The 26,764-nt window shown below is 33.4% G+C and overlaps 2 protein-coding genes across 15 annotated transcripts in view; both read left to right on the top strand.

Moving 5' to 3' along the window:
- Positions 1 to 26,764, top strand: part of LOC128167891 (uncharacterized) — a 93,351-nt gene that overhangs the window by 33,797 nt on the left and 32,790 nt on the right. For 3 of the 14 annotated variants that reach the window (XM_052833859.1, XM_052833874.1, XM_052833875.1), the window contains exons 1-3: positions 7,205 to 7,304; positions 7,456 to 7,691; positions 19,416 to 19,546. In XM_052833859.1, the coding sequence (XP_052689819.1) occupies positions 19,465 to 19,546 (82 nt within the window). In that variant the 5' untranslated portion in view covers positions 7,205 to 7,304; positions 7,456 to 7,691; positions 19,416 to 19,464. Of the gene's footprint in view, positions 1 to 6,684; positions 6,948 to 6,989; positions 7,159 to 7,203; positions 7,309 to 7,455; positions 7,692 to 7,764; positions 7,967 to 8,365; positions 8,505 to 19,415; positions 19,547 to 26,764 lie in introns of those variants that run through there. The other 11 variants (XM_052833863.1, XM_052833862.1, XM_052833871.1 and 8 more) reach the window with 9 other exon arrangements.
- Positions 20,565 to 26,326, top strand: LOC128167895 (uncharacterized). Its single transcript, XM_052833878.1, has 2 exons — positions 20,565 to 21,738; positions 23,995 to 26,326. Exons 1-2 carry the CDS (start codon positions 21,324 to 21,326, stop codon positions 24,993 to 24,995), a joined length of 1,416 nt encoding a protein of 471 aa, XP_052689838.1. The 5' UTR covers positions 20,565 to 21,323; the 3' UTR covers positions 24,996 to 26,326.

Here is a 26,764-nt window from a genome sequence, read left to right on the forward strand (position 1 = left end):
GTGATGAAAGGATTGATATCTTTAGTCAAAATATATAACAACCATTTTCAAATGACGGGAAAATAAAATTCATATTGGATGATTATTACGATCTGGTATGAACATATTTTATTATGTAAACATTAAACCTTACTGGATTGGGCAGCAGGCAAATGTAAGCCTAATTCTCCCATAAGGTACAAGGTAGATATTATAATTCAACAAACTAAGCAAAAGAAGTGACATACATGTATTTGAATGAAGAATTGAAAATAGAAGTCTTCGTTTTTTTAGAATTATAGATTGTGACAAATGGTGCAATGAATTTAAAAATAGATATATTGGTCTAATTGTAAAAAAGTTTATTTAATTGCCATTATTTTATAATTACATCTAATGTGTTAGCATTCTATCATCTAAGGATATCACCTGCAGCTAGTCTACCTGTAAAAAACTTGATGGAAGAGCCTACACTTTCAAGCTTTCGCCTCGATTCATTCCTTTAAACTATTATGCTACCTTGTCTTGGTTCAGTCTGGTAACATTCATTGCTTTGGTTTTCTCTTTGTTGTTATCCATAATTTTTGGGGGTCAGGGTAATGGATTCGATTATTTTATTTGTTGCTTTTATCGATAGATGAAAAATCAAGATAAAAAATAAAAATATGTGTATTCACATAAGTTTTCCATCAGTATGGTTCTTTTTTAAGATGAAGTATTCCATATAATTTCTTATTTGTTGCAATATTGGATCGTCTAGGCATTTTTATTTTTTTTTCAAGGCTTTTTACTGATCAAATAAGACACTTAGTTTTAAGCTCACCTGATCTTTAGTTTACCACTGGATATTTGTTGCTTAAGTGCCATGGCCCATGGGTTTTCTTGTAACTAATGTTACACTCATTGAATGCATTTACAAATTTTAAAAATTATAGTATTAATGCAATATCTGTGTTTATAAAGTCAGGAATGAGTTATTTTCCTTTTGATTAATGATTAAATTGTCATGCGTGATTTTGCAAACTATTTTCAAATCAATTAATAGTGATGTTAATTATGTGATATATTCAGAAATATTTATGTCTATTACTTCAGTTTCTTCAAATTCAAGTTAAACACCATATCCTATTTCTGAATCAGGTGATATAATATTGAAAAAGATTTTTATGTCCGCTTGTGGTGATGTATTGCGTCTTACTTGGGTGCCCACCCATGTGTATCTGGAGCAGCTTTTTCATGTACTTTTAAGATCTGAAAAGTAGGAGGGGAAGCAACCAGTGAATCAGACCGTGCCGTTGTGATCGTTTACTTGTAGCCTACGAAAAGTAAACATGTTTATATGCCTTAATGCTGCGCATATTACACATTAATTTCTGTTTTGCAACAAGACTTTAATAAAATTCCTATTACTCTTCTTGAAATGCTTTTTAAGGAGAAAAAAATTATAAATGAATGCAACAAAAAATGCTTAAAATTGTATTTGAAGTACATGTATATAACTACATTATACTAATACTGTGGTTTCATTAATATTCAAGGGTATCAATTTTCGTGGATTTAGTGAAAATGACAGTTTCAAGGATGCGTAAATTCGTGGCCAATGACCCTGTCAGTACTAAATGTTAATAGAAATTGCATTTTTAATGAACATTTAATTTCCTGTATCAACTTAACAACGAAATCCACGAAAATTGGTATTCAACGAATATTGATGAAACCACAGTAATTTGTACATACATGCATATTGACAAAAAAGTTGTTACATTCATATTTCCTAAAGAGAAGATGACCCCTCTTCATTTTGAAGTCACTAGATTAAATGTCAAGTGTCAACTACATTGGACATTGATACAAGCACTTGTATCCCTAAGAAGTAGATAACCTAACAAAGTCACAAGGTAAAAGGTCAAGGGTGAAAATACTCTGCACCTAAACAGATAAAGGTCAAGATCTAGTAAATGATTTCAGAGTGCCTTTTTGGTGCTAGATCCATTGTGATTTCATAATTGATTTAATAATATACTGTTTTCCAGTACTTCATGACTATAAGGGAATTAACATTTTCTTGACATTCCATCTAAAATCCTATAAAAAGTAATCCCAGTATCTTTGTTCAATTTAACATCATTTTAAAGAAGAGGTTGAACAGATTTTGTCTCCCGTTCTTAGAGACACTGAAGGCATTCTGGATAAACTTCATTTGTCAAAAGCTTTAAAAAACTCTGAGATTCACAGCTGGTTTCCTTATAATTTCAATCAAAATGACAGTTTAAATGCTGCCTTTTCACCTTATGAAACCAACCTATTTTATGAAGCATCATTAAAAGAACTCGTACAGTAAAACTTGTATTATCCGGCGGAGATGGTTCTGAGAAATTTGGCCGGATTAGGTAACATTCGGTTCGGAAGACATGGTTGCAAATTTATATATTATTTTAGTATTTAATACAGTAGGTCTTGATTGTCTATTCTTGCAACATTTCTAATTTTTTCTAAATATATTAGACCTCCTGGATGGTGATAACGTTGCTGATTTTCATTTATATTTTTGATTTGTTAACAATAATTGTATAACAGAATACGTACAATAGAAATACTTTTTCAATCAACTCATCGTAATTGAAAAATTTCAAATACCCGATTAACCTGAGAAGTCCGACATGAGACAAGTGCACGATTCACTGGATATTGTTGAACAAACATTGACCACGCGACAAGTCAACAGGTGTCTGATTACATGTACATGCATTATGATAACGAGAACTGTTTTGGTGCAAGAAACAATGGATAAAATTCAAATATGGGGGAATTTAAAAAATTCAATTTTAGTATCCATATTCATAATGGGTATGGTACATGTGTACAATAAAACTGTAGCATTTTAAAAAAGATTATATTGTGTATAAATGAATGAATGTGGCATTTGTGGTTCCTTTGATATGAGATATTCCATTAAGAGACCTTTGAATGTATGTTCACAGGGCAATATCAAAGGTTGCTTGAATGCATAACACCAACCATGCAATCTTGCTCCCACATGTCTGAAAGGCGTAGCTTTAAAAAACACATTTGATATGAAAAATCTGAAAATGAATCTATACACATAAAACTACTGAAGTTTGACACAATTATGCATGGCTTTACCATTGGGATATTTTGAAAAAGCACTTGGGTTTCAGCATTTGTATTTAGTTTAAATGTATGAACTTTATCAATAAGCAACTTATCAAGCAACATGCAAAGAAAGGATACAGGGCTGCGTTTAAAAAGAAAATGACGTACAAATAAGTAGATATTTCTTCGCTCTTGGTATCATGATCCTTATTGTGCAAAACTTATACTGTACAAAGCAATTTCAATTGATGTAAATATTTGTTACTGCGTGGTGTCAATTTAAATTAAAACATTTGGTAGCTTATGAGAATTTTAATGTTTAGCCATGTCATAGTTAGTTATTTTGTAAATCTCAGCTCAGAGTTTAGAACATTTATTCCATAATGTGGTTTCATTAACTTCAATTTTCACAGATCTAGTGAAAATCAGTTTAGTGTAAAGGATAAGTAAATTTTTGGCCATTGATCCAATCAATTAAGTGTGTCATGTGGAATTGTATTTCAATGAGCATTTAATTTTGATGGTCGACTCAATAAAATTGACCCACCAAAAATTGGTTTTCAATGATTACCTATTGATGAAGCCATGGTTTCTTGCTAGTTAAAAAATATCGACCAAAATTACAGTCAAACTTTGATATCTCGAATTAGATGGAACTGTTTAAAAACTTTGCGTTATCCAAGTATTTGAGATATTGAGGATAAAATATTTAAAGTACAAGAGGTTGGGACTTGCATCTCTCTTCTGCATATCCATTGTATTCGAGATATTGATGTTCGAGATATCAAAGATCAACTGTGTTAAACATCAAATGGAATTCAAACAGAGAAAAATTTTAAACTCCTATATAATTTCAAATGTGATGTTGTGATTCGATTACAATTCAAAATCACAGTAAGTCATAAATGATATGATTTGCAAGAATAAAGGTTGGTTGTGGGTTTGCCCCACAAAAAATCTTCTGAGAAAACATACCCTGAAAATTTGTCAAATCTTTAGGGTTTACTGTTCATAATGTTAATTTTTTATCAAAAAGTATAGCGCACTTGATATACGATCTCACCTAAAATATAGCACTGTTGCAAACATCAAACATTTTCAATATTATACAATATTTAGTTTAAATATATTCAAGGAAACGCAGATAACAGAATTACCTTGCTAAAAGAGTCTTAATTATCTTACATGACATCTATAAAATATGCTTCTGTATAAATTGAATGCTATTTTGTAGTCGAGTAAAATATTTTAGTCATATGTGATTATTTTTTGTATTGATTCAAAATATATCTTGTACTAGATTTAGTCTTGTATTTTGAGATGTAGGGGGACATGTGTCTCTGGCACATTATCTAGGTAAAATGAATGATGACCTAAGCATTTTTTGTGTTAATCTGCTCCTTTATGCATAAATACTTATAAATCAATTGAGAAATTATGAGATAAACCCAATAATTTTCTGTGTAGGCCTCTGCCTTAAGGTTCAAAGGATGACGCAGATGCTTATTACATATATAAATTTTGCCCACAAAAGTAGAGAAATGAAAAAACATTTTACATAATGTACAGTATATGTATGTAGTATGTACAAATTTTATAACTGTAACATCAAATTGGGGGAGTTTTATTGTAGTTTGAAGATTATTGTATCATGGATAAGCATGTTGACTACCCAGCTTCTCTAAGTTGTCAGAAGCACAGTTTGTGGGAGACACTCTGAAAGTCAGAGTGATCGAGGTTTGTTAATGGCCGCCTTATGATGAACAACCTTTTGACCATCCAGCTTAGCATGTTTACATTGTGTAATATTTTTCAATAAAGTTCCTACTTGATTTTACAGACTGGACAAACAGCCCTGTTTATATTTCCCTGTTTATTCATTACTCAACTTTTTAGAAGATGAACAAAAGCTCCAAAGAAAACAAACTCTTTCTACCTGAGGTTGTGGTAGTTGGTTTACACAGTTTGCTTGTATTAGTTCTCTGATCAAAGTCAACATAAGTTTCTGAACACATTGATGCCCCAAGTCAAAGTACATATCTGGCAGTTTTTACAGTTCAATAATACCCTAAAGAAATGTGTAGTTTTCATGTTTCTGGCCGACAAAGAAGGTTGGTAGTACCGAACTCCTTGGGTGCAAACCCAGTTACGTCACAAAAGGTGCTTATTATACCGGTATATACCTGTACTTACCTGTATTTATGTATCTCAGGGCTGTCACAGCAATTTTGGTACAGGGATCAGATCCCTCCCAATTTTTTTGTCAACATTGGAAAATTTAAAAATACTTGTACATGTATTAATTATCAAAATGACTAATTGAGACTTTATATTTCAAAGCATAATTTTCTGTTAACTTCTAAAAATTGAAGTTTTACAGTTCAAATTTTGTTTTCTTTATTGTTCTCAGGAACCAACCAAGGGTAAAAAGAAAACTTTTTTCAGATAATTACAGATTTTTTAAGTTTCATGCAGATATAAGAACACCTCAATTTTTCTGTTATCATTTATTGATACATGTACATGCTAATTTTCAAATTTTAGAATATTGATTTACTTGAAATTAAATAGTTGTAGGGAACAAAAACACTTCAATTTTTTTTCTCATTTTATTAATATATGTTGATTTACAAATTTCTATTGAAAGAATATATGATATGAGTCAAATTTGACCCCTATAATTCCATTTTTTAAAGTGTTTCAAATACATTAAATTTATATAATTTTACGAAGAGTTGATATGAGATATATTTTTCACCATTTTATTTGATTTATTTGCACCCACATCGACTGCAATTTCCTTAGAGCGCTTAAATTTGTGACACTCTTATGAATGCCGTGAAGTCCAGCTGTGAATGCACAAGAAGTTATAATTAAAAATGAAATGAACATGATTTTTTTTATGCACACAATGTAAAGTTTGTGATATATTTGGAATTTTTTAGATAAGTAAATTGTGAATTTTGAGGGTTTTCCCCAATTGGGAAGGGTCTATTTATTGGACCCAAATCAAAGAGATTGATGATGCGCTGTATCCATAAGTTTTGTCACTTTTATCATGTTTACATGCTTTATTATCCTTGTTGTAATTAGGCCCTAATTGTGTAATAAAATAGTAAAAATTAATCAAGCTATATACATCTTGACAGATTTTTCTGCGAATTGGTGTCGTGCTACAACTACTACCGGTACTTTTTTCTTAGAATTTGTTGGTTGAAAGTTCAAATTAATTGTTCATTTATTTTTTATATCTTTTCTTTTTTTTCTCACAATAAATGTCACTTAATTGCAGAAAGAAGGACACATAAAGAATTTGAAAATTATACCATGGCTGCAGTTGATATTTGCAAATTGTAATGATTTTTTTTTAGTCTGTATGTTAACAAGTCAAAACAAATAGTTTTCTCAATTCATTTATGCCATTACATCACTTGTGTCACAGATGTTGAAAATTAAATGAGTAGAATCATTTTAGTGTTTAATACCATAGATCACATCTCCAGCATCTGTAGTAATTGACAAAAAAATAAATCGGCATCTCCGGCAGCAGTCCTCACAAAGTCCTATCAATTCTGAACCACCAAGGTGATTATATAAAAAGTATGTGTGCCTAGATATATCAAACACAGATTTAAACCTGTACAGCATGTGTCATGAATGTAAATAAACAGGCTGTTGACATGATGGAAGTATCTTAGTTTGAAGTAATTTACAAAATGTAGCAATTTACATTGCTACAATTCACGTGAACGAATAACATGGAAGAAGTTAAAATCTATATGGTTATGAGTCTGGAATTTCTGTTGAATAATCTCTGCAAGTCATATGCATGACTGACATTTCTACTGATTAAGGTATAGGAGACTTTCTGTATCAGTGATTTTTTTTTGTGAAGGTCGGAGGTGAACATACTTCTATTTATTTTGTTGTTGATATATTTAGATCAACACTCTTCAGATTAATTGAAGGCAATTGATCCACAGAGGGGAGAACTTCTGGATAGAATAGGGAGAGAAAGGAAACTGTGACAGGGTATTGAAATGTGTTTACTAGACCATCATACAGGTGATTAAACCAATCATCCAGCCAATTTAGCAGTGAGATTTGAACCACTAGCCATTGTATTGACACATAGTGTAGGTGGTCGGTCAGACTGGCCTGCAGACACAACATCTTTTTGGTTTTTATTTCAATCTGTCCCTAAACTTTTAGTAGGTATTTATCAATCACTGACTAGGTATATATATATATATGCATGGAGATGAGAACAGACACAGTGAAGGTATTTCAGGTGTGTATAATTATTTTAATATTCACAAGGTCACCTGTTAATGGTTCACTTCATTGTGCTCTCATTTTCAGATGTTTACTCTTGATTGAACAGACAGTGGGATTTTATTAATGACGTGACATAACTGAAATTGTGCTTCCCCTAAAAGAGGATTTAAGGTGGACTGTTAGCACCTAAGAGGTAGTCTGAGTGGATTTGTAATACCTTTTTGTGTTGACTGGGAAGTGTTACTTTGAAGGACTGATCACTGCTGTGGTGAAAAATAGAAAGGTGGATCATTCAATTATCCCAGCAGGTGACATAGGAGGTAGGTGTTTCTCTGTTTATTTATCTGATTACTGCTTAGACTTGTTCTCGCTGGGATCAAATAGTTGGAATTAATTGAAATCTGGAGCCAGCAATGTGTGCGATGTTTGATGGCTGCTGATATTTCTTTTCGATAATGAACAAAAAGTCCATGCAGGGCCTACATCTGTATATTGGTGATCTTGGCTGATAAATGATCCAGAGATTCTCTGTCACTGAAAACCCGATGGTGTCAGTGTTTAACACACATCACAAGTGATATATGGATTGAATTAGGTAAATGGGATTTATTTTTATCTTTGATTTTTGAATAAGTGACAAAAGAATAGATTCAAAAGTTTTCTTCAAAAAAAAAAAAAAGAATTTGATACTAAGTGAAATGAAATGAAAGAACACAAGTAATTTATACCAATAAGTTTTCAATTTATAACATTAAGAGCTCCACATACATACATTAATGGATACCAAATTGCCCTCATGAATATAACTAAGAAACTTGTTTTGAATTTCTGAATGGCCTCTCTGGTAATGTCTTAAAAGTAGATTATCCATATGTAAATAAAGAAGTTTATGCAAAATGTTTCTGTACTTCAATTAAAAACTCAGCAAACATCTCTAATATACATATGATATGTTGTGCGATGCGATCATTGGGGTGATCGTAGCAGGAACTACGGTACATAACTACATATCTTGCATTATTGTCAGCGAAATATTGAAAAACTATAGCGCAAGATATATATGAAAGATCAGCCATTTCTGGCTTAGCACTACAGGAGCGAGATGGAATGCTGGGAAGCTGCCCCAAAAATTGGTAGGATTTGCTAGTTCTTTTCCCGCACACTGGTTCTTAGAGCTCGCTTCAATCGCCGGCGCTGCATGCCACTCGCTGTTACCAGTGTTCTAGCGTTAGGCCACATAAAATTAATACTTAGATTCTCATCCTGATTTGCAAAAAATATGGGGTAGGTGGGTGGATTTTATTTCTTATTTCATTAAGAATATCTCTTTCACCCTTCGTGTTCTTGAAATAACAACTGCACTATATCTTATAATCATTAAAGCTAATTTGAGTGCACTGACCAATTTGCAATCTTTAATTTTATTTTTTTTAATGTAGCTGTAAATTCATGTAGACATTTGTATTCTTATGATAACAGACATGACTGGAATCAAATGATAATCTCCATGTAAAAATGTTCTTCAGACTTTTTGTGTATAGCAAGCCTGAATTTTTCACGGAAAATTTTCCCCCACGATTCTTTTTTCTAAATAGAATATAACAAAAGGGTCGGCCACTTTGAGAGCGGCGGGCAGAGATGAGAATCCAAAAATTCATTTTATGTGGCCTTAGTTTTTGTTGAAATCATAGAGGAATCTAATTAAAATTCACACACTAGTATAATGTTAAGAAATTATTGCAAGATTTACATGCATATAGAATTAATATACTTATGATATACATATAATAGATTTCTATTCTTACCTACCAAATCGTTAAATGTGGGCTTGTAAAAAGAAATTTGGAAATCAATTAATGCTAGATCAATAATTGTATAAGCTTTTAAAATGAATGTTGTAAAGGAATTTAAAAGCAATGTTTAGGTTTACATTAATGTTCATTAGCCCGGTATGTGTAATTGACTTAAAGCTTGAGGAATTTGACATTATAGCAGGTCGCACATGTATGTTGACATAACTGTTACTGAATTGATGGCATCAATTTGGAATTTGATCGCGACCTGTGTGTGGTTAAATGTTTCAGAATTATTCTTAAATCTATCTTGCTTATTGATTGATTTTTTCGTGTATTTAAATTGCTCTTGTAACTGTAGATTTCTACCCTACCCACCAGGGCCAATAATCTCCTTAAAAAATCATGATGTAAATGCTATTAAATAAAAAATATCAGATTTTCAATCTACATTGATATTTGGACATAACAAGTGTCTGATGTTAAAAAATATTTCTTTTAAAGTACCTCACTACACCCAGACTTATACTTTTTAAGACACTACGCCACAAGATGGCGATTTAAATATTTTGTTAATCTGTTTATATCGTCCGATTCGTTGATATATCGATCATCGTAGCTCAGTGGCTAAAGTATTGGGCTTCTGAACCACAGATCATGAGTTCGAATCTGCCTGGAGCTTTTGTTCATGTTTACTGAACTTAAATTTTCGAAAATGTAATTTTTCATCCAAAATTGCACATTTTTTGCCTATTTGACCTTTATACTTCTTATCCATAAGATATCTATCATAATCAAGTAATTTTCTGCTGATTCGAGAAAATATTTCAAGGTGTAGTGAGCCACCTTAATGTTAAAATTATCACCTTTTCTTTTAATTGGTTATTAAAACCGCAAAACATTAACTGGCAAGATTAGAAATATGCAGCCTACGTCAATTTCAACTGTTACAGTCAAAACATTTGATATAGCCTGGAACTGAAACTGATGCGGACATCTGAGAAAACAGTGGATTGAAACTGTACATATAAGAGGTGTATTTTCAATCCACCTGAGCGTTTCTGACTTGCTATATAAGTTATGCGATCAAAACACATTTTATTTAGTATCAGCAAAGTGATTGCAAAACATTTTATTTATAATCAATAAGTATATGAGGAGATCCTTATTCGAGAGAGATTACACGCAAGGCAAAGCATTGTACAATGACTTCAGAGAACCAGTCTTCACTGATACACTTCCTATAACTACAGTTTCAATCCAATGTTTTCTCAGACGTCCGCGTCAGTTTGTTCCCGCCTATTTCATATACTCTGACTGTAATGGGTGAAATTGACATAAGTTCTGTATTTCCAATCTTGCCAGTTAATGTTCCGCTGTCTTATCATAGTAGAGGGGATTACTTTATTATAAAAAGAAATGTTTTTTAATCTCGGACACATTTGCTGGTTATCTTAGTTATTCGTATCAATGTTGCTTCAACAAAAGTTATACCTACGTTTACCTACGTTTACCTACGTTCATTATGAATGCAGCTAGGAGCTGCTGCTCCAATATAGTCATCATGATATGATATTGATCAGAGCGTGACAGTTAAATTATATAACATGTATATAATTTCTGTGATTCATATATGTATATACCGGTACACAGTCAAATGAACACTGTATAAATATTCTTTTCTTATCATTCCCCATTTTACTATAGTGTAGTATCTATTTTTAACATTCATCCATTTTTAATGAAGATCGATATAAAACTTGTATATTATGCAATAACATTTTATAGATTGCACCAACAAATATGCATATGTTTCATCAAAGTAGTACATTTCAAGGTATTTGTATGTTTTAATGTGCAGCAAATTGTGGTGTAGCAAGTGAGGTATTTCAGATAAAACTTGTCAAATATTGTCTTGCTTCAGGGTTAGATTAATTTTGTGTTCTGAGCAGATGGAGTTTCTGTACCTTGTTTTAGGGGGGTCCCTAAAGGTAACTGCAGTTCCACAACTTATGTCTAAACCTGTCATATATGAAATATTGATTTTCTCCTTGTATATTGCATGTAATACATGATAAACTTAGCACATTTCATAATTACCAGTACTGATCAGCCTTTTACATAAAAATTTAAAGTGGTATTATAGGTACCATCTTCGCTAGCCAAGGGTTTCTGATCCGCACCGCTCCTCACAAACCCTTGGCATATCGAGCTAACAAAAGTCTGGAATTTTTTCGTCACAGGATCCCCATTCCTATTTTTAGATTTGCCAAATAATGAAAGATGCCGTACTTAACGTACCTGATGCAGTAATGGCAGCCTCTATTGACATTGATATTGACAAGTTCAAAGAACGTTTTGATGCCCAGTGTATAAAATAAGTATGAAAAATGTGAAATGTTACATATAAATCAAATTTATTCGAAAGGTGTAATAGGAACGGTAAATCCTCAATCTACGAGTGCATGCCTCTGTTGATGCACAATCTGGTGTACTTGTTATTGCCCCATGGAATGATACATGTACCTCCATCATAAAGGCTCAAACAGAAAGACTAAAAAAGTAAGGGTTTGGAACTATTTGTGTTAGAGACACTCGTGAATAAACAGTAGGAAAACATTATCAATTAAATCAGATATGTTTTGCATTTTTGATTGGTTGAACGGTTTCAGTAAACCCCAATCAAAATCCAGGAAAAAAATCCAAACTTTTGCTGGCACAATATGCCAAGGGTTAGTGAGAAGCAGTGCGGATCAAAAACCCTTTGCTAGCGAAGATGATAAGACACCTTCATGTTGTGATGTACATGAACTAGCCTACTATCGAAATAATCAATAAATAACGTAATTTTTTCTCTCCAAAATTTGTTACCTAACAGAATAGCGTAATGGTTTCAAGCATCAACTACTAATCTGTAAGTCATGAGTTCCAATCCCGCCCAGGGACTTTCATAATTTTTACCTTTCCAAAAAATTTTATAAAAATTTTTTTGGTCAAATATTGTTTGAATTTGAAAATTTGATCTAAACCAGTGACAGTATATTGATTATTATGTATTTTAATTCACATAAATTTTGTGGACTACTTACTATTATGATAAATCTTATTCATGTCCCAACAAATTTCTTATTTAGACCTGTTGAAAATTGATGTATATAATGAACACTGTTATAACAAATTTACAGCTATAATAAAGTAGTTTTTTAAGACCCTCTTTGGGTTATTGTAACATATTTTATCATTGCAAATTTCATTTAAGATCCTTGAAATTTTAAGCTGCATATACATGTATATACATTTTACATTAAGATGCATATACATGTATGTTAACACATGTATAAGACATTCAACATTCAAATTCAACTAGTATATTACTGAAAAAAATATTGAAGTGAAAAGGTTTTAGTTGCAACCTTAGCTGCGAGATGATTATGAATATTCACGATTTATGAGGAATAATTCATGAATATTAAATATTCAAACAATTGATCATAAAATGCTCATGAAGATCCTATGAAGTAAAAATTAAGAATCATGAATAATTGTTTATTTTTAAAAAATTGATAAACATTCATGAATTATCATCTTTCATGAATTTTGCATGAACAGCAGCAATCATGAATATTCAAAACTATACTTTGTAATTAATTTAACAAAGTTTTTTTTTATTTTTTTTAGTTTAAAATTCAATGTGAATAAATGCATGACATAAATATCTAATAAATCAGGTCCAGTATTGTTATTAATTTTATGACATTTTATTTTTATTTTTTTAAATTATTTACCATATGAAAATAAAAAGCTTCTTTGTTCATAAATTTCAAACCTGTGGACAGTCATTTACCATAAAAGAAAAAATTGAATTAAAATGGTGAATTTTTTTAAATATTGCATATGGTTAAAATATATGACCAATCCTGATTAAAAGCAAACTGATCCTGATCTTAATTGCCGAAAAATTAAAAATCAACAATAGTTCTTAATTTGTAGCTAAGAAGCCATTTTAATATAATTGTTTAGTTAATTACAAATTTTATCACCGGTACTACTAAATATCCAAATTTTCGGGTGAAATTGTTTTTTAATTAAATTTCCATCATTGACTTAGGATCAGTTAAACTTTGATCAGGTGTGGTACGATTTTGAATATTTTTTCAATATTTTTAAAAATTTGCCGTTTTGATTCAATTTCTTTTTTTTAAAATGATTCTTTTATACTTTTTCTTTATAAGGCACATCTCTTTAAAAGGATTTATGCACTTGTTTGAAAAAAGATGCTTTTTATTTTCATAAATATTGTAGAAGCACATATTTTCGTTTGGTCAAAAATTTCGTTGGCAATTAACTTTGTCATATAGTAATCTCTTTGTAATCATTAATACTTGGGTTATAATTTCATCATGAATTTAATTTGATTGATTTTTACTGCCAACGAAAATAGCGAAATTAAATCCTCAATGAATAATTCTGCTTGTACAGTAATTTTTTTATTTTAAATAATAAAACATCGTATTGACATTACTGGACATAATTTTTCATACCAAATTTAAAACTCTATAGTGTGTTACTTAATGCAAACAAAACACATTTTACACTTTCTCATAAGAATACCCCACCCCCCCCCCCCCCCCAAAAAAAATGTAAAAATTATTTAAAGCTGCATGCATGGTCAGATTATTTAGCTACATTTTATTACATAAAGTATTTTCCTTAGGAACCAATTATCTTAGAAAGTTATAACTTTAGCAGAATCGATCTTCTTTCAACATTAGAAATATCAAAGTAAATAAAAATAAATTCTTTATGGGCATAACAAAAAAACCCCAAAATGCATCATGGGAATGTTTAGGAATTAAGGGAAACTGTTTGGTTTTGTCCCCCAAATGTTTGGGTTTATTTCAACCTGTATGTTATACATCAAATGTAAACAATACAAACTTCAGAAATAATAATGAACAAAGGTTTATTTTTTATTTGCCAGACATGACTCATATTTAGACTCAATTAAAAGGGATGTTCAAATATCGTAAAACAATTATCCCTACCTCGGCATCAGGAGCGAATTTTAATATGGGACGAAAAAACGTGATATCCTTTTTATGTTGTTTGTTTTGTAAAAAAATTAAATGGTACATCATTTTTTATTGAAATTTGGCTTATTTAACTGGGAAAACTACTGCAATGTCTATCATTATACACATATTTAATAGCATATAATCATCATTTAAAAGTGTAACAAAATTTGATAAAAAATTGGACCAAGCAGATTTAAGAGCAATTATATCCATCTTTGAACAGCAGAATCATGTTTTAGATATGACATCCATTAAAAAAAATATGATGTAGCTGGCATTTAACCTTAACTAACTTAACATATCCAAAATGCATCGAATTTGCATTTGTATTTGTCTTTAAAATCTCATTGTGATGCAGTCAGTAATTGACAAATTTCATTTTTCAAAGCATAGTAAGGCTATAAAAAGTTTCAGACTTGTATATTTGTGCAAACATGTGAAACTCAGTTAATGTTTGAATTTTGGAATGCATACATTTATCATTTAAACAATAAAATGCTTGCTTTGGTGATTCATGCAGGATATGAAGGTTGCAACATATTGCAGTAAAAATACATAACCAATGATCGCTCACTCATGTTATGTTTATACAAGTATTTACATCTTTCTTTTAACAAATGAATAAATTGTAAACTGTAGGTTTTGACCAATCAATAAACGGCGTGTGTATATAGATTTCATTCCTGTCAGTTTCTATAGAGCTATGAATTAACAAGTCTCCATAATAAATAGAGGGAATCATACTTGGTAGATGTAAATATAAAATAATAAATTGATGTGATGATAATTGATATTTTGAAAATTAGTCCATGTACCCATGAATGAAAATACAACATCAAAGTCCGATGGATCAAGTTATAAGTTGCTTTGTTTTATGATCGAACCAACAGTCTGAACTCTCTAAATTCATGTATTGAGTAGTATTAATATCTATGCAAATTTTCTCTTTTATTTCTCAAGAAACTTGATTTCTATTGACAATTATATTAAAAGAAAAACTGGCCAGTTCTTGTATCATCAAATACAATGGAGGCAACAGATTGAGATATTCAGGATGATAAAATGCAAGAACATTAAATCGGAACAAAAGAAATTATAAAGCAAGCATAACAGGAGTGATCTATACAGAATCTGTTAAACTCTCGATATATTAGAAAAATAGATTTGTTAATCATATTAGTATAGATTGTTCCTTAATTACCACTTTCTTACTTTTGAATGATAAAAAGTTTGTAAAAATTAAATAAGTTTATATTTGTTAATTGATGAAATTTCAATCAAACCAAAAAGGGAAAAATGAAAGTTCCTGATAAAGCAGGTATTGACCAGTCTATACCAAATGTTTGACAGATATTGGCTGAGCTTGGCCTTTAATTGGCTTTCAGTCAGCCCCAAGACAAAGTCTTCTCTGTTTTAGTGTCAGAAGTCACTTTAGGTGTATGTTTTATATCAGTTCACATTTTGTATTTTAGTACATGTATGTATAATTATAAACACTGGTTAATATTATCATTATTATTATAATTTATCCCAACACCGTACTAAATGAAGCACATGCACTCACGTTAACTTAAGAAAAAAAATTATTACTGTAGTGCCATAGCTGGCACGATCTAGGAAGAGATATTGTCGTCAAGGTATATGGCCAAGGTCCTCAACAAGATTTTGGCTAACCACCAAACTGACTTAAATGATGTAATTCATGGGGAAAATAAGGGTAATTTGCCAGTCTTAAAAGTCCCTGCAGTTGAAAACAATAAACTTTTCACATGTTATTAATTATGGTCATGATAATTCCAAACCACAGGTTGAGTTGCAGGGATTTATCCGCAAAGAGGTGTTAACAAACAGAAACCACAAAATTGTTTTTCATTCATGCAATAGAGGCACTTGACATCGTCATTTTTGTCTTATGATATTGAGAAAAAGGGCATGTATAAGGTGGTAAGTATGTAGATGGTGTCATTTTTCATTGCAAGAATAAAATGTTAGGTCAGTGCCTGTACTGTTCATCAACATGTATGCCTTAATTTAAGTGAAATATTATCAAGAAATTAGCTAATTATACAGCTTTTGTCCCAGTTTTGAATGAACCAAAAAAAATATTTGTTTGTCACCTCGACCTTTATGTCAGTTGGAATGGCCGGATGTAGAAATTAATGTTTTTGATGTCAAATGAATAATATCAAATTAACTTTTTTTTAGAATTTTTATATGAAATTTATTTTGTTGTTGATAAGGAAGAAAATTTTGGCATTTGTATTATCACATCCAGTATTATTAAAGAATTATTTTTAAAGGAACTTAGACAGGATTTGAGATCAAAAATTTTATTTTTATTTTTTATGTATAAAGTGGTTTACTGGTGCATTTTTATGATTGACCAAAATATTGAATGTTAAAGTCAAGTTACAAGTGAGATACAGAGGTAAGAATTGATTGTTATGTAAACAAAGCTCGAGTCTTATAGTTGCATGCATGTTTACAAAAAATATAATGTAGAGAATAACCATTTCTTAGACAATATGACATATGTAAAAAAATATTTTAAACTTGTTCCGTATCTTCATAAATACTATTATCAACAAAAGAAAGATATGTTTGATTGAAACTTACACAAATACAACACATATGTAAAAATGACAATATTCGAGCTTTGTTTACAAAACAAAGAATTATGAACACTGTATCTTGCTTATAACTTAATATTGGACTTTCAAATTTTGACAACTAGAGCATTATAAACTTCTATATTTTTCAGTATAAACATTGAAAATGGAAAACTAAAATTTGACAATTTTAAGTCAAATTGTGTAAGTCCATTTAAGTTGACTTTTAAAACAGAAAGTTTTCCTTAAGAAATAAGGGCTTGCTCTGTCTACTCCTTAGATTGGCTTGGTAATTTAAATCTGGAAATCCTTGTAAGTTGGAAATTTTATTAATTTTTCTGTATCTTTACTTTGATTTGTAGTAAACTACTTGATTCATTTGATTATTAGAAGTTTTTTGTGTTTGGGGATTCAAGTTTGTTCAAATGAAGGATCAAATCCCTTTCAAGGGGAGATAATAAAAAATTATTGAAAATTTGTTTTTTAATATTTTTTTTAAATCTTCTCAAAAACCATTTGGCCAGAAAAGCTGAAAGTTGTGTGGAGTCTTCCTCATGAAGGATTGTTCAAATCATGATCCTCTGGGTTAAGGTACTGTTTTAAAATCTTCTTCTCAGAAATCGTTTGGCCAGAAAATCTGAAACTTTTGTGAAGGCATCCTCAGGTAGGGTAGATTCAAGTTTGACAAAATCATGATCATTAGGGGCAGGGTGGGGCCACAATTTGGGGGGGGGATATATAGAGAAACATTTTTTTCTAAAAATCCATTTGTAGAAAAGTAGTGAGTGCAACTTAAGTGAAAGCAACCTCAAACAGTGTAGATTCAAATTAGTCAAAATCATATTTTTTAGGAATAGGATAGGGCCATGCAGATCAAGGGGTCCAATTTTATGAAGAAAAAGACTTTAAATTATTTACATAAACTCAAATGTTATAGTGTATGGGTTTTCCCTGTATAAGTATTTTTTGACATATTTCTTATAATCAGGAATGTAAGGTATTCATTAACATAAGTGGGGGTTTTATTGTTATGAATTGAAAAATTATTGGTATTAATTTATACTTGTGCTCTTTGAGTTACTTCTTTTCTCAAAGTATTAATTTTTTTTTAGGAAACTTTTGTGTCATTTATTCAAAAGGTTTTGGCAAATATAAATGAAAAGAAGAACAAGATGCGTTTGTTTTCCAGAAACCCAGTATGTATTTGGCCAAGTTATGTAGTATTATAGTATATGGTTTGTTTGCCCTATCTACCTGTTTGCTTGAGTCCATTCGCCTTAGGTCTGTTTGCTACAGTTATCGTTCGCCCTAATTAATGGACCTAGGGCGGACGGCTTTCAGTAAGATAGACAAACAATTCAACGTGTTATAGCAAAAAGACCAAGTTTTTGCAGTCGGAGGTACTGCAGGCAGGACAACAAATGTCGCAAATTTTGAATCTCAAGGTCCACCAATCAAAATCAGCATAAACTGAAACAGATGGTTCTTACAGTCACATGAATAAAGCCACTAAATTGGGATAGATCTTTATAAATCTCAATAAAGAAGCTGACCATTAAACTTAAACAAGCTCATTTTTGATTCATTCCTGCAGTTTTGTTTCCACTAATAGTGATAGTGTATTGAGATCAAAAGTGAGCTATTGTTTTTGACCAGTCAGTCAGTCCATCTGTCCTGTTTCTTTTTATAAGTGCAACTCCTCTTAAACCACTGCATGGAATTTACTGAAACCTGTTAGGCATTTAGGATGCAATAAGTTGATGTGCATTTTTCATGTACCAGAAAATTCCAATTCCATTATTTTTCTGTGAATTTTGGCTGACTGAATTTAGAAATTTGGCCTTATGTTAAAAAAATAGTAATGAACAGTTTTTAAGTGCAACTACTCTTCAACCGCTGCATGGAATTTATTGAAACTTTGTAGGCATTTTAAGGTACTTCACTACACCGAGACTTATACTTTTTAAGACACTACGTCACAAGATGGCGATTTAAATGTTTTGTTAACTGTTTGTATCAATCGATTCAGATGTATTTCGTAATAGCTCTGTGGTTAAAGTATCAGGCTTGTGAACCGCAGGTCATGAGTTCGAATCCGCCTGGGGGTTTTGTTCATGTTTACTAAATGAAATTTTTGAAAATATCATTTTTTATCTAAAATTGCACATTTTTGCCTATTTGACACATATACTTCCTATCCATCTTGCTATCTATCATAATCAAGAGTTTTTCTGCTGATTTGAGAAACTTTTTCAAGGTGTAGTGAGGCACCTTAAGGACCCAATATGTAGATGTGCATATTACCAGGAAATTCAGATTCAATTATTTTTCTGAAAATTTGGCCCCTTTGAACTTAATTTTTTTAGTTTTTAAAGGAAAAGGAATAAATGTGCATCTTTGCAGGGAGTTTTTAGCTGATGGTTATTTGAGAGTTATGCTCTTTATTAAACTGTTTTATGCATTTAATGCATACCTTAAATTGCCATTCATTACGTGTATCATTAAATGTCAAGTAATTGGGGAGCATGGGGTGTGTGAACTTGCTCACTTTTTCTTTCATTTTTCAGTGGATGAGATACCTGTCCTGATCATGTGAACAGAGAGGAAGTGACCACTATGCTGATGTTGTCTGGGATATGCGTAGTCTTCCTCCTATTCTTTTGTTGGCAAACACAAGGATTCCTGTTTCAAGATGGAGGTTTGTAGATACAATGTTCCAATTATCATATTCTGAATGACTTGAAAAATATATTGTCAGTTATAATAGTATACATGTAGTACGTCATATTTTGATATGAAAATGAGATACAAAATATATCATAAATTAATAAGGTTATTTGTTCAATAAAATTCATCAAATTTATGTTTGACAATATGTATAGCAAGTTGTCCACTGTATTGAAATATATCAATGGAAAGGTTAGAGACAGTTTTACCTTTGCTGAAAATCTGTAGTTTTACGAAGATAAATTCAGATTGACAAATCGTAGAGCTACAGTTCCCCCCAATTACAAAAAAAACAAAACTTGCAATTTAAGACCCACAAAAAATGCACTAGTTCTGGACTAAAAACTTCATTTCCTTAAAAGTTTTGTACAAATATTCAATACCATTTGAGTTTTTCAAATTGGCTTCCAGTTAGGAAACAAAAGTTAAAATTCTATAAGCAGCATGTAATACTTGAGAGACATTACAGATTCAGTTTCATTATGGCTCTGGCATTAAGGATTGACAGAATTTCACCAATAGTTTTTATAAAATCCAGGTGATGTCCTCATTCTGACATTGATGAATCCTGAACTAGATATAGGTCACACGGTCTTTTACTTTATTCACATCTCCTAAACACCTAATTACCACCATCATTCAAAACTCAACCACTATGCACAAGTTGAAAAAATATAATCTGACACTAAGATGTGGTAAATACATCATCTCTAGACTTTTCGGCTGAATGCTAACATACATTTGCTAAATATCATTTGCAACCTCTAAAAGTTACTCATAAATAAACAGTACAATATATAGCATTTTAATGTAAACTATCACCTTAAAAGGTAAGTACCGATACACACTTTTTAAGTACACTTGGGAATAGACAGTTTACACACCATGAATTGCAAAGTTAACCATGCAGTGCATCAGTTCAAAGCATTGTGTGTGATTAAACTTTGTTTAATATTTATTAATTTCTGTGAATGATAGGACCAGCGCCATCTTGGATTTATTGTGGCCCCTCATCTCCTATTTGGGTTTTGTTCTGTGGCCCCGTATCTGGCATAAGTTATTTAATAATTCTTAGTATTTGACCAATCAAATTAGCCCATTGTTTTGACCTTCGACCAGCAATAGGGATATCCCCCTAGGCCCCTATTGCTAACGCCACCTAGCGGGGGTATCCCTCAGCCAATCAAAATTTGCTAATTTATAATTTAAATAATAACAAGTTCAATTATCCAATCATTTCTCTTATTATAAAACAACAACTTTTATCAGCCAATCAAATTTATCAGGGCCCCCTTTTACCTTCTTGTATCCTTGTTGAGCGTCACTTTCAAAAATTTACGCTAAAGGCAAAGCCACGGCAATTTAATCCACTGCTTCCAAGGATTTTAATTAAGTTTGCCATTGTTATTGTGATTTGTGACGATTATAATTTTTTTTTGATCTCGGACATTATGGATTCGCTATTCCTACGAGAGTTCCTAAGTATTCCCGCATGGTATGTCTTGTATGACGAAGAAGAAGTTCGCCTTGTGTCCGTGATCGAAGAAGCAGAATTTAACCGCCAAAACGCTTTCTGGATCATTTCCTTAGACTGTTCGGCTATGTGCTGCGGATGTTTGTTTTGCTTCCCGGAGGAATTTACTTCAATCCCCGTGTGCTCTACTCTGTCCTTGCCGCGTTTCGACTAGACTGCGTTGACCCAGTCGTGCTCGATATTCAAAATATTCTTAGTGTGTAACAAAAACAAAATGGCGGACTCAGATAGCGAGGTAGAAATCACACGCGGTGAAGCTGCGGTTAAAAAATGGGCAACTATGAAAAAACTTTCCCCCAAAACAGCAGACAGACTGATAGAATTGGGGTATGACAGCATGGAGGCGTTATCCCTCCTTTCCGAAGACGACCTCGGCGAGGCCAACATTCCGATCGGCCAAACAAGGCTGCTTCTTTACAGTCTGAAACAGACCTTTCCGCGAGGCCAAGCGGCGTCAGGGAATAACGCTAACCACTGTAACCAGGACCCGCAAACGAACGTGGACCCTGAGCCAAACATTCAAAATATTGGGGACGACGACGTATTCATAAGGAACGTTCTGGGCCAATTGAACGGGGCACAAACCCAACAGCAACCCTCCCAGACAGGACCAAGTGGCAATATGAACGGTATGTACTCATGGCAGGACCCCCAAATTTACTTAAAGTCTTTAAATACAAGCTCTAGCAAAGATCATTATGACATTGCAGATTTTGTAAATTCTTGCTCCTTGCACACGGAAAGGGTGATTTCTGATAACGACGATGGGCAATTAATTTTTAAATCAGGCCCTTCTAAACCCAAATTAGAATCCCTTTCAGTTTCACAATGGTCTGTGGCTAATCTAGCCATCCTGCAAAAGTTGCTCCAGGAAAATTGTTTGGGTCAAGACCAAATTTTAGACTACCTGTCCTATACTACACGCATTTATCAGTTATTCTCAACCCATGACATAAAATCAGTATACTTCTATGATAGGGAATACAGGAAGTTGCAACATGGGCACAGGTTCAGATGGGGCACTGATGTACCCCACATTCAGACTGTTTTCTTAAAACCAAAGCCCATGACCATGCAAACTGCATCTAACTGGTCTCATCAAACTAACAAAGGGGGGGTACGTCAACCTTTAAATTCTCTCCCACCACGGGCATCTCATACACCCCAAGGTCTAGAAATTTGCAAACGCTTCAACTCTAGGAGGGGATGTATAGTGAGGTTATGCAAATTCTCCCATGTGTGCTCTATTCCTGGCTGTGCAGGGAAACACCCCACATTTGAACATTCTGCTACAAAAAACGGCCAGTAAAACCTGCTGGCCTCATTCTTCCTGCCTGGGAGGAAGAACTGCAACATGACCAAGATAAGGAATTCATCTTAAATGGTATTCAAAATGGCTTTCATATTATAGACCCTAGTCTTTCACCCAAACGTGTAGAAATTGACAACCACCCCTCATCATCAAAAAATGCTAATCTTTTTGATAAAGCAACTAATCAAATTCTAGCAGAAATATCAGAAGGCAATTATGTCCTTGCACCTTCCCCACCTATTATAGTAAGCCCTATAGGTATCATTCCAAAGTCTGACGGAGGCATTCGCATCATTCATGACTGCAGCCGACCTAAAGGTTTGGCTGTTAACGATTATGTCTCAAATACTTTCAAGTTTAAGTACCAGTCATTGGACGATGCTAAAAAATTAGTCAATCCTAACTGTTACATGGCTAAAGTTGATCTTAAATCAGCTTATCGATCTGTCCCCATTAGCAAGCAAAGCCAAAGAGTCACAGGTTTAAAGTGGTTTATTAACAACCAGGTAACTTATCTCTATGACACTAAATTGCCCTTTGGCTCTAAGGAAGCCCCAGGCATCTTTCATCGTCTCTCCCAGGCAGTTCGAAGGATGATGGCCCGCAGGGGTTTCACCATTGTAGCATATCTTGATGATTTCTTCATCTGTGAAGATTCTAAATCCAAGTGCGCTGAGGCTTTGGCTACACTTTTACAGTTACTTAGGAAACTGGGTTTTTATATCAACTGGAAAAAAGTTGAAGACCCTACACAGCAAATAGTGTTTTTAGGCATAGAAATCTGTAGTACTAAGATGCAATTGAGCTTGCCTCAGGGCAAACTTGATGAGCTCAGATCTGAGCTTGAGGCATTCATGCAACGTAAGCGCGCTTCTAAACAGCAGCTTCAATCCCTTGCAGGGAAGTTAAACTGGGCAGCCTCAGTGGTCTATGGCGGAAGAGTATTCCTGCGCCATATTATTAATGCATTTTGCAAGTTACAGCACAAAACGCACAAGATACGCTTGTCGCATGAAACCCACCAAGACATTGCTTGGTGGCACAGGTTCTTAGAAACCTTCAATGGCAAATCCCTTCTACTGCATAAAAACCCCATCACCCCAGTATACACCGATGCCTGTACATCAGGGGCGGGGGGCCTTTGGGAAGGGGATTGGTTCCACTGCTGTTGGGATACAGATCTTCCCTCAGCATCCCAGTGCCACATTAATGAGAAAGAAATTCTCGCAGTTGTGATAGCGGCCCATCGCTGGGCACCCTATTGGGCTAATCATACAGTCTCCTTCTTTGCTGACAACTCCGCGACAGTTGCTAGCATAAACAAGTGCTCGTCACGAAACAGTACCCTTCTGAAATGCCTCAGAAGTCTTTTCTGGTTGTCTGCCATCTATAACTTTAGATTTGTAGCACACCATGTGCCAGGTATAGAGAACAAAGAGGCTGATTTTCTATCAAGACTCGATGACAAGGCAAATTTTGCACGCCTCTTACAACATTACCATTTTAGAGGTACACCCTCGGATAGACTACAGTCACATTTTTCTTACAAAACCCTTTCGTCTTTACTCCGCAGGCACCAATCCTCCCTGCACAGCTGTATTAGACACCAGGGTGAATTTGCTCCGCAGTAGTGTTCTGGCTGATTCCACAAAGAAAACTTACTCTTCGTATCTCCAGCCTTACCTGCACTTCTGTAATTCAAAGGGAATTCCACTTGTGCCTATCACCCCTGTAAATTTAGCTCGTTTTATTGCCTTATTATCTTATAAGCTTTCTTTCAACTCTATTAGGAACTACTTGTCAGTAGTTCGCCTCCTGCATTTGGAGGCTGGGTTTGCAAACCCATTAGATTCATATTATATCAGTAGCTTACTCAAGGGCACAAAGCGTGTCCTGGGAGCTCAGACAGTTAGGAAGTTGCCCATTACCCCTAACATCCTCTACAGGATATTTAACATCTTAAATTTTAGCAACCCCAAGCATTTGTGTTTTTGGGCAGCTTGTTTGGTTGGCTTCTTCTCCTTTTTCAGGAAGTCTAACCTCTTAGCACCATCCTGGGAACAATTTGACCCCAGTAAGCATATGTCTAGGAATAATGTACGTTTTTCAAAAACAGGGGCAGTTATAGTAGTTACATGGTCTAAAACCATTCAATATATGCAAAGGTCTCTCTTAGTTCCTTTGCCGCATATTCCTAAGTCCCCATTCTGCCCTAGTTGCATACTCCGTTTGGTTTTCATGCTAAACCCCACCAATCTCCCTAGTTGTCCAGCCTTTATGTACACACTAGATTCAAAAAATCACATTTTGAGCTACGCAACATTCCTACAAATGCTTAAATCATGTTTGTCTCAAATTGGTTTAGACCCATCCAAATATTCGGGACACAGCTTTCGAAGGGGGGGAGCCTCCTTTGCCCTTGAATGTGGCCTCCCACCAGACCTTATAAAATCTCAGGGCGATTGGAAGTCAGATGCTTATCAGTCGTATCTAGATCCTTCCCTCTCTTTCCGTGTGCAAGTAGCGGAGCGATTAGGGTCAGAAATGTTACGTCGTTTCCCCACCCCCACATAATCTTGCCATGGGTCCATACCTGTCTCCATTTAATTTATATTGTTTTGTTATATGTATTATTTGTATCATGTGCTGTTCCATGTTTATGTGTGTACCAAAAACATTTTAATGTGAGGGTTGCTGAGGAGATTCAGACACTACCGCTATACCATTACTTCCGTCCAGACAGAACATCCTAATGCTACCGAGTCTGTTCCGACTTGTCCCACTAGCCAGCCAAGCTAAAGACTTCAACTACCCTGGCAATGGAGGAACAATATGTGTTGTTGCTAACATTGGTGTCGATATGTGCTCCGTGAACCAACCAGAACAGGGATTTACCCTGACAGTGACTAAACATTCGACCCATTCAGCGTGCGTCTATTCCCATGATGCTGGTGTTTTGTATGCAGTTAGCCGTGTGTTCTTATTCCGCCTCCCTAGCTTTCCTTTATGTGGTACCACACCGTAAGGCATAATCATTCGTCTCCGTGCCATCAGTTTGGGACTATCAGTCCCTGGAGTTACAGTTTTCAGTGTGCATGTATTGTTAATAATGTGTTGTGTACATATGTTTCTACCCCTACTACCAGTTTGGGCATTGGAGATTTACCATGATTGTAATGCTTGTCTTCATTATCATATCTAATAAATCATGGTATTTGCCCAAACTGGTCTTTTATTGTTTTACTGCTATAGTATCCAGATAGATAAGAAATTAATGTGTGATTAAACTTTGTTTAATATTTATTAATTTCTGTGAATGATAGGACCAGCGCCATCTTGGATTTATTGTGGCCCCTCATCTCCTATTTGGGTTTTGTTCTGTGGCCCCGTATCTGGCATAAGTTATTTAATAATTCTTAGTATTTGACCAATCAAATTAGCCCATTGTTTTGACCTTCGACCAGCAATAGGGATATCCCCCTAGGCCCCTATTGCTAACGCCACCTAGCGGGGGTATCCCTCAGCCAATCAAAATTTGCTAATTTATAATTTTAAATAATAACAAGTTCAATTATCCAATCATTTCTCTTATTATAAAACAACAACTTTTATCAGCCAATCAAATTTATCAGGGCCCCCTTTTACCTTCTTGTATCCTTGTTGAGCGTCACTTTCAAAAATTTACGCTAAAGGCAAAGCCACGGCAATTTAATCCACTGCTTCCAAGGATTTTAATTAAGTTTGCCATTGTTATTGTGATTTGTGACGATTATAATTTTTTTTTTTTTTTTTTTTTGTGTACGGTACTTTTGTTTGTCTAATGTCATTGTAGTTAGAAATGAGATTTACCATGATTGTAATGCTTGTCTTCATTATCATATCTAATAAATCATGGTATTTGCCCAAACTGGTCTTTTATTGTTTTACTGCTATAGTATCCAGATAGATAAGAAATTAATTAAACTATAGACTTGATGTCCACGTTGGTGAGAAACTCTTCTAGAGTGTTTCTCTATCTGGGCTGTTAATTTTTTATTGAATGCTATCTAAAATAGCATAGCAAAAATCATAAATTACATTTGATGGATATTTTCATATTTATTATGACAAATGACCATAGGCTGCAAATCAAAATGTAAATTTAAGTGATTATGTTAAGAAAATTGAATCAAAATTGCAGGAAGTGGGTCATTTTCTACTCAATTTTATGCCAATTTTGTTGTGTTTGTGGAATTCACCCAATGCTGGCAGATTGACATTCGAAAAAGTACATGCTTTCTTTCTTTTATGATCAATTAACTTTAAGGTAGAATTTATGAGGATCAAGTGATCTGACTGTTCAT

The sequence above is a fragment of the Crassostrea angulata genome, chromosome 10 (assembly GCF_025612915.1).
Source record: "Crassostrea angulata isolate pt1a10 chromosome 10, ASM2561291v2, whole genome shotgun sequence".
Taxonomy (NCBI): Eukaryota; Metazoa; Mollusca; class Bivalvia; order Ostreida; family Ostreidae; genus Magallana; species Magallana angulata.

What these genes read in the sequence shown, in the direction of transcription:
- LOC128167895 (XM_052833878.1), top strand. Translation starts at nt 21,324, where the DNA reads ATGGCGGACTCAGATAGCGAGGTAGAAATCACACGCGGTGAAGCTGCG. An exon ending in ACCAAGTGGCAATATGAACG is followed by an intron (nt 21,739 to 23,994) that starts GTATGTACTCAT and finishes TTTACTCCGCAG; the next exon opens with GCACCAATCCTCCCTGCACA.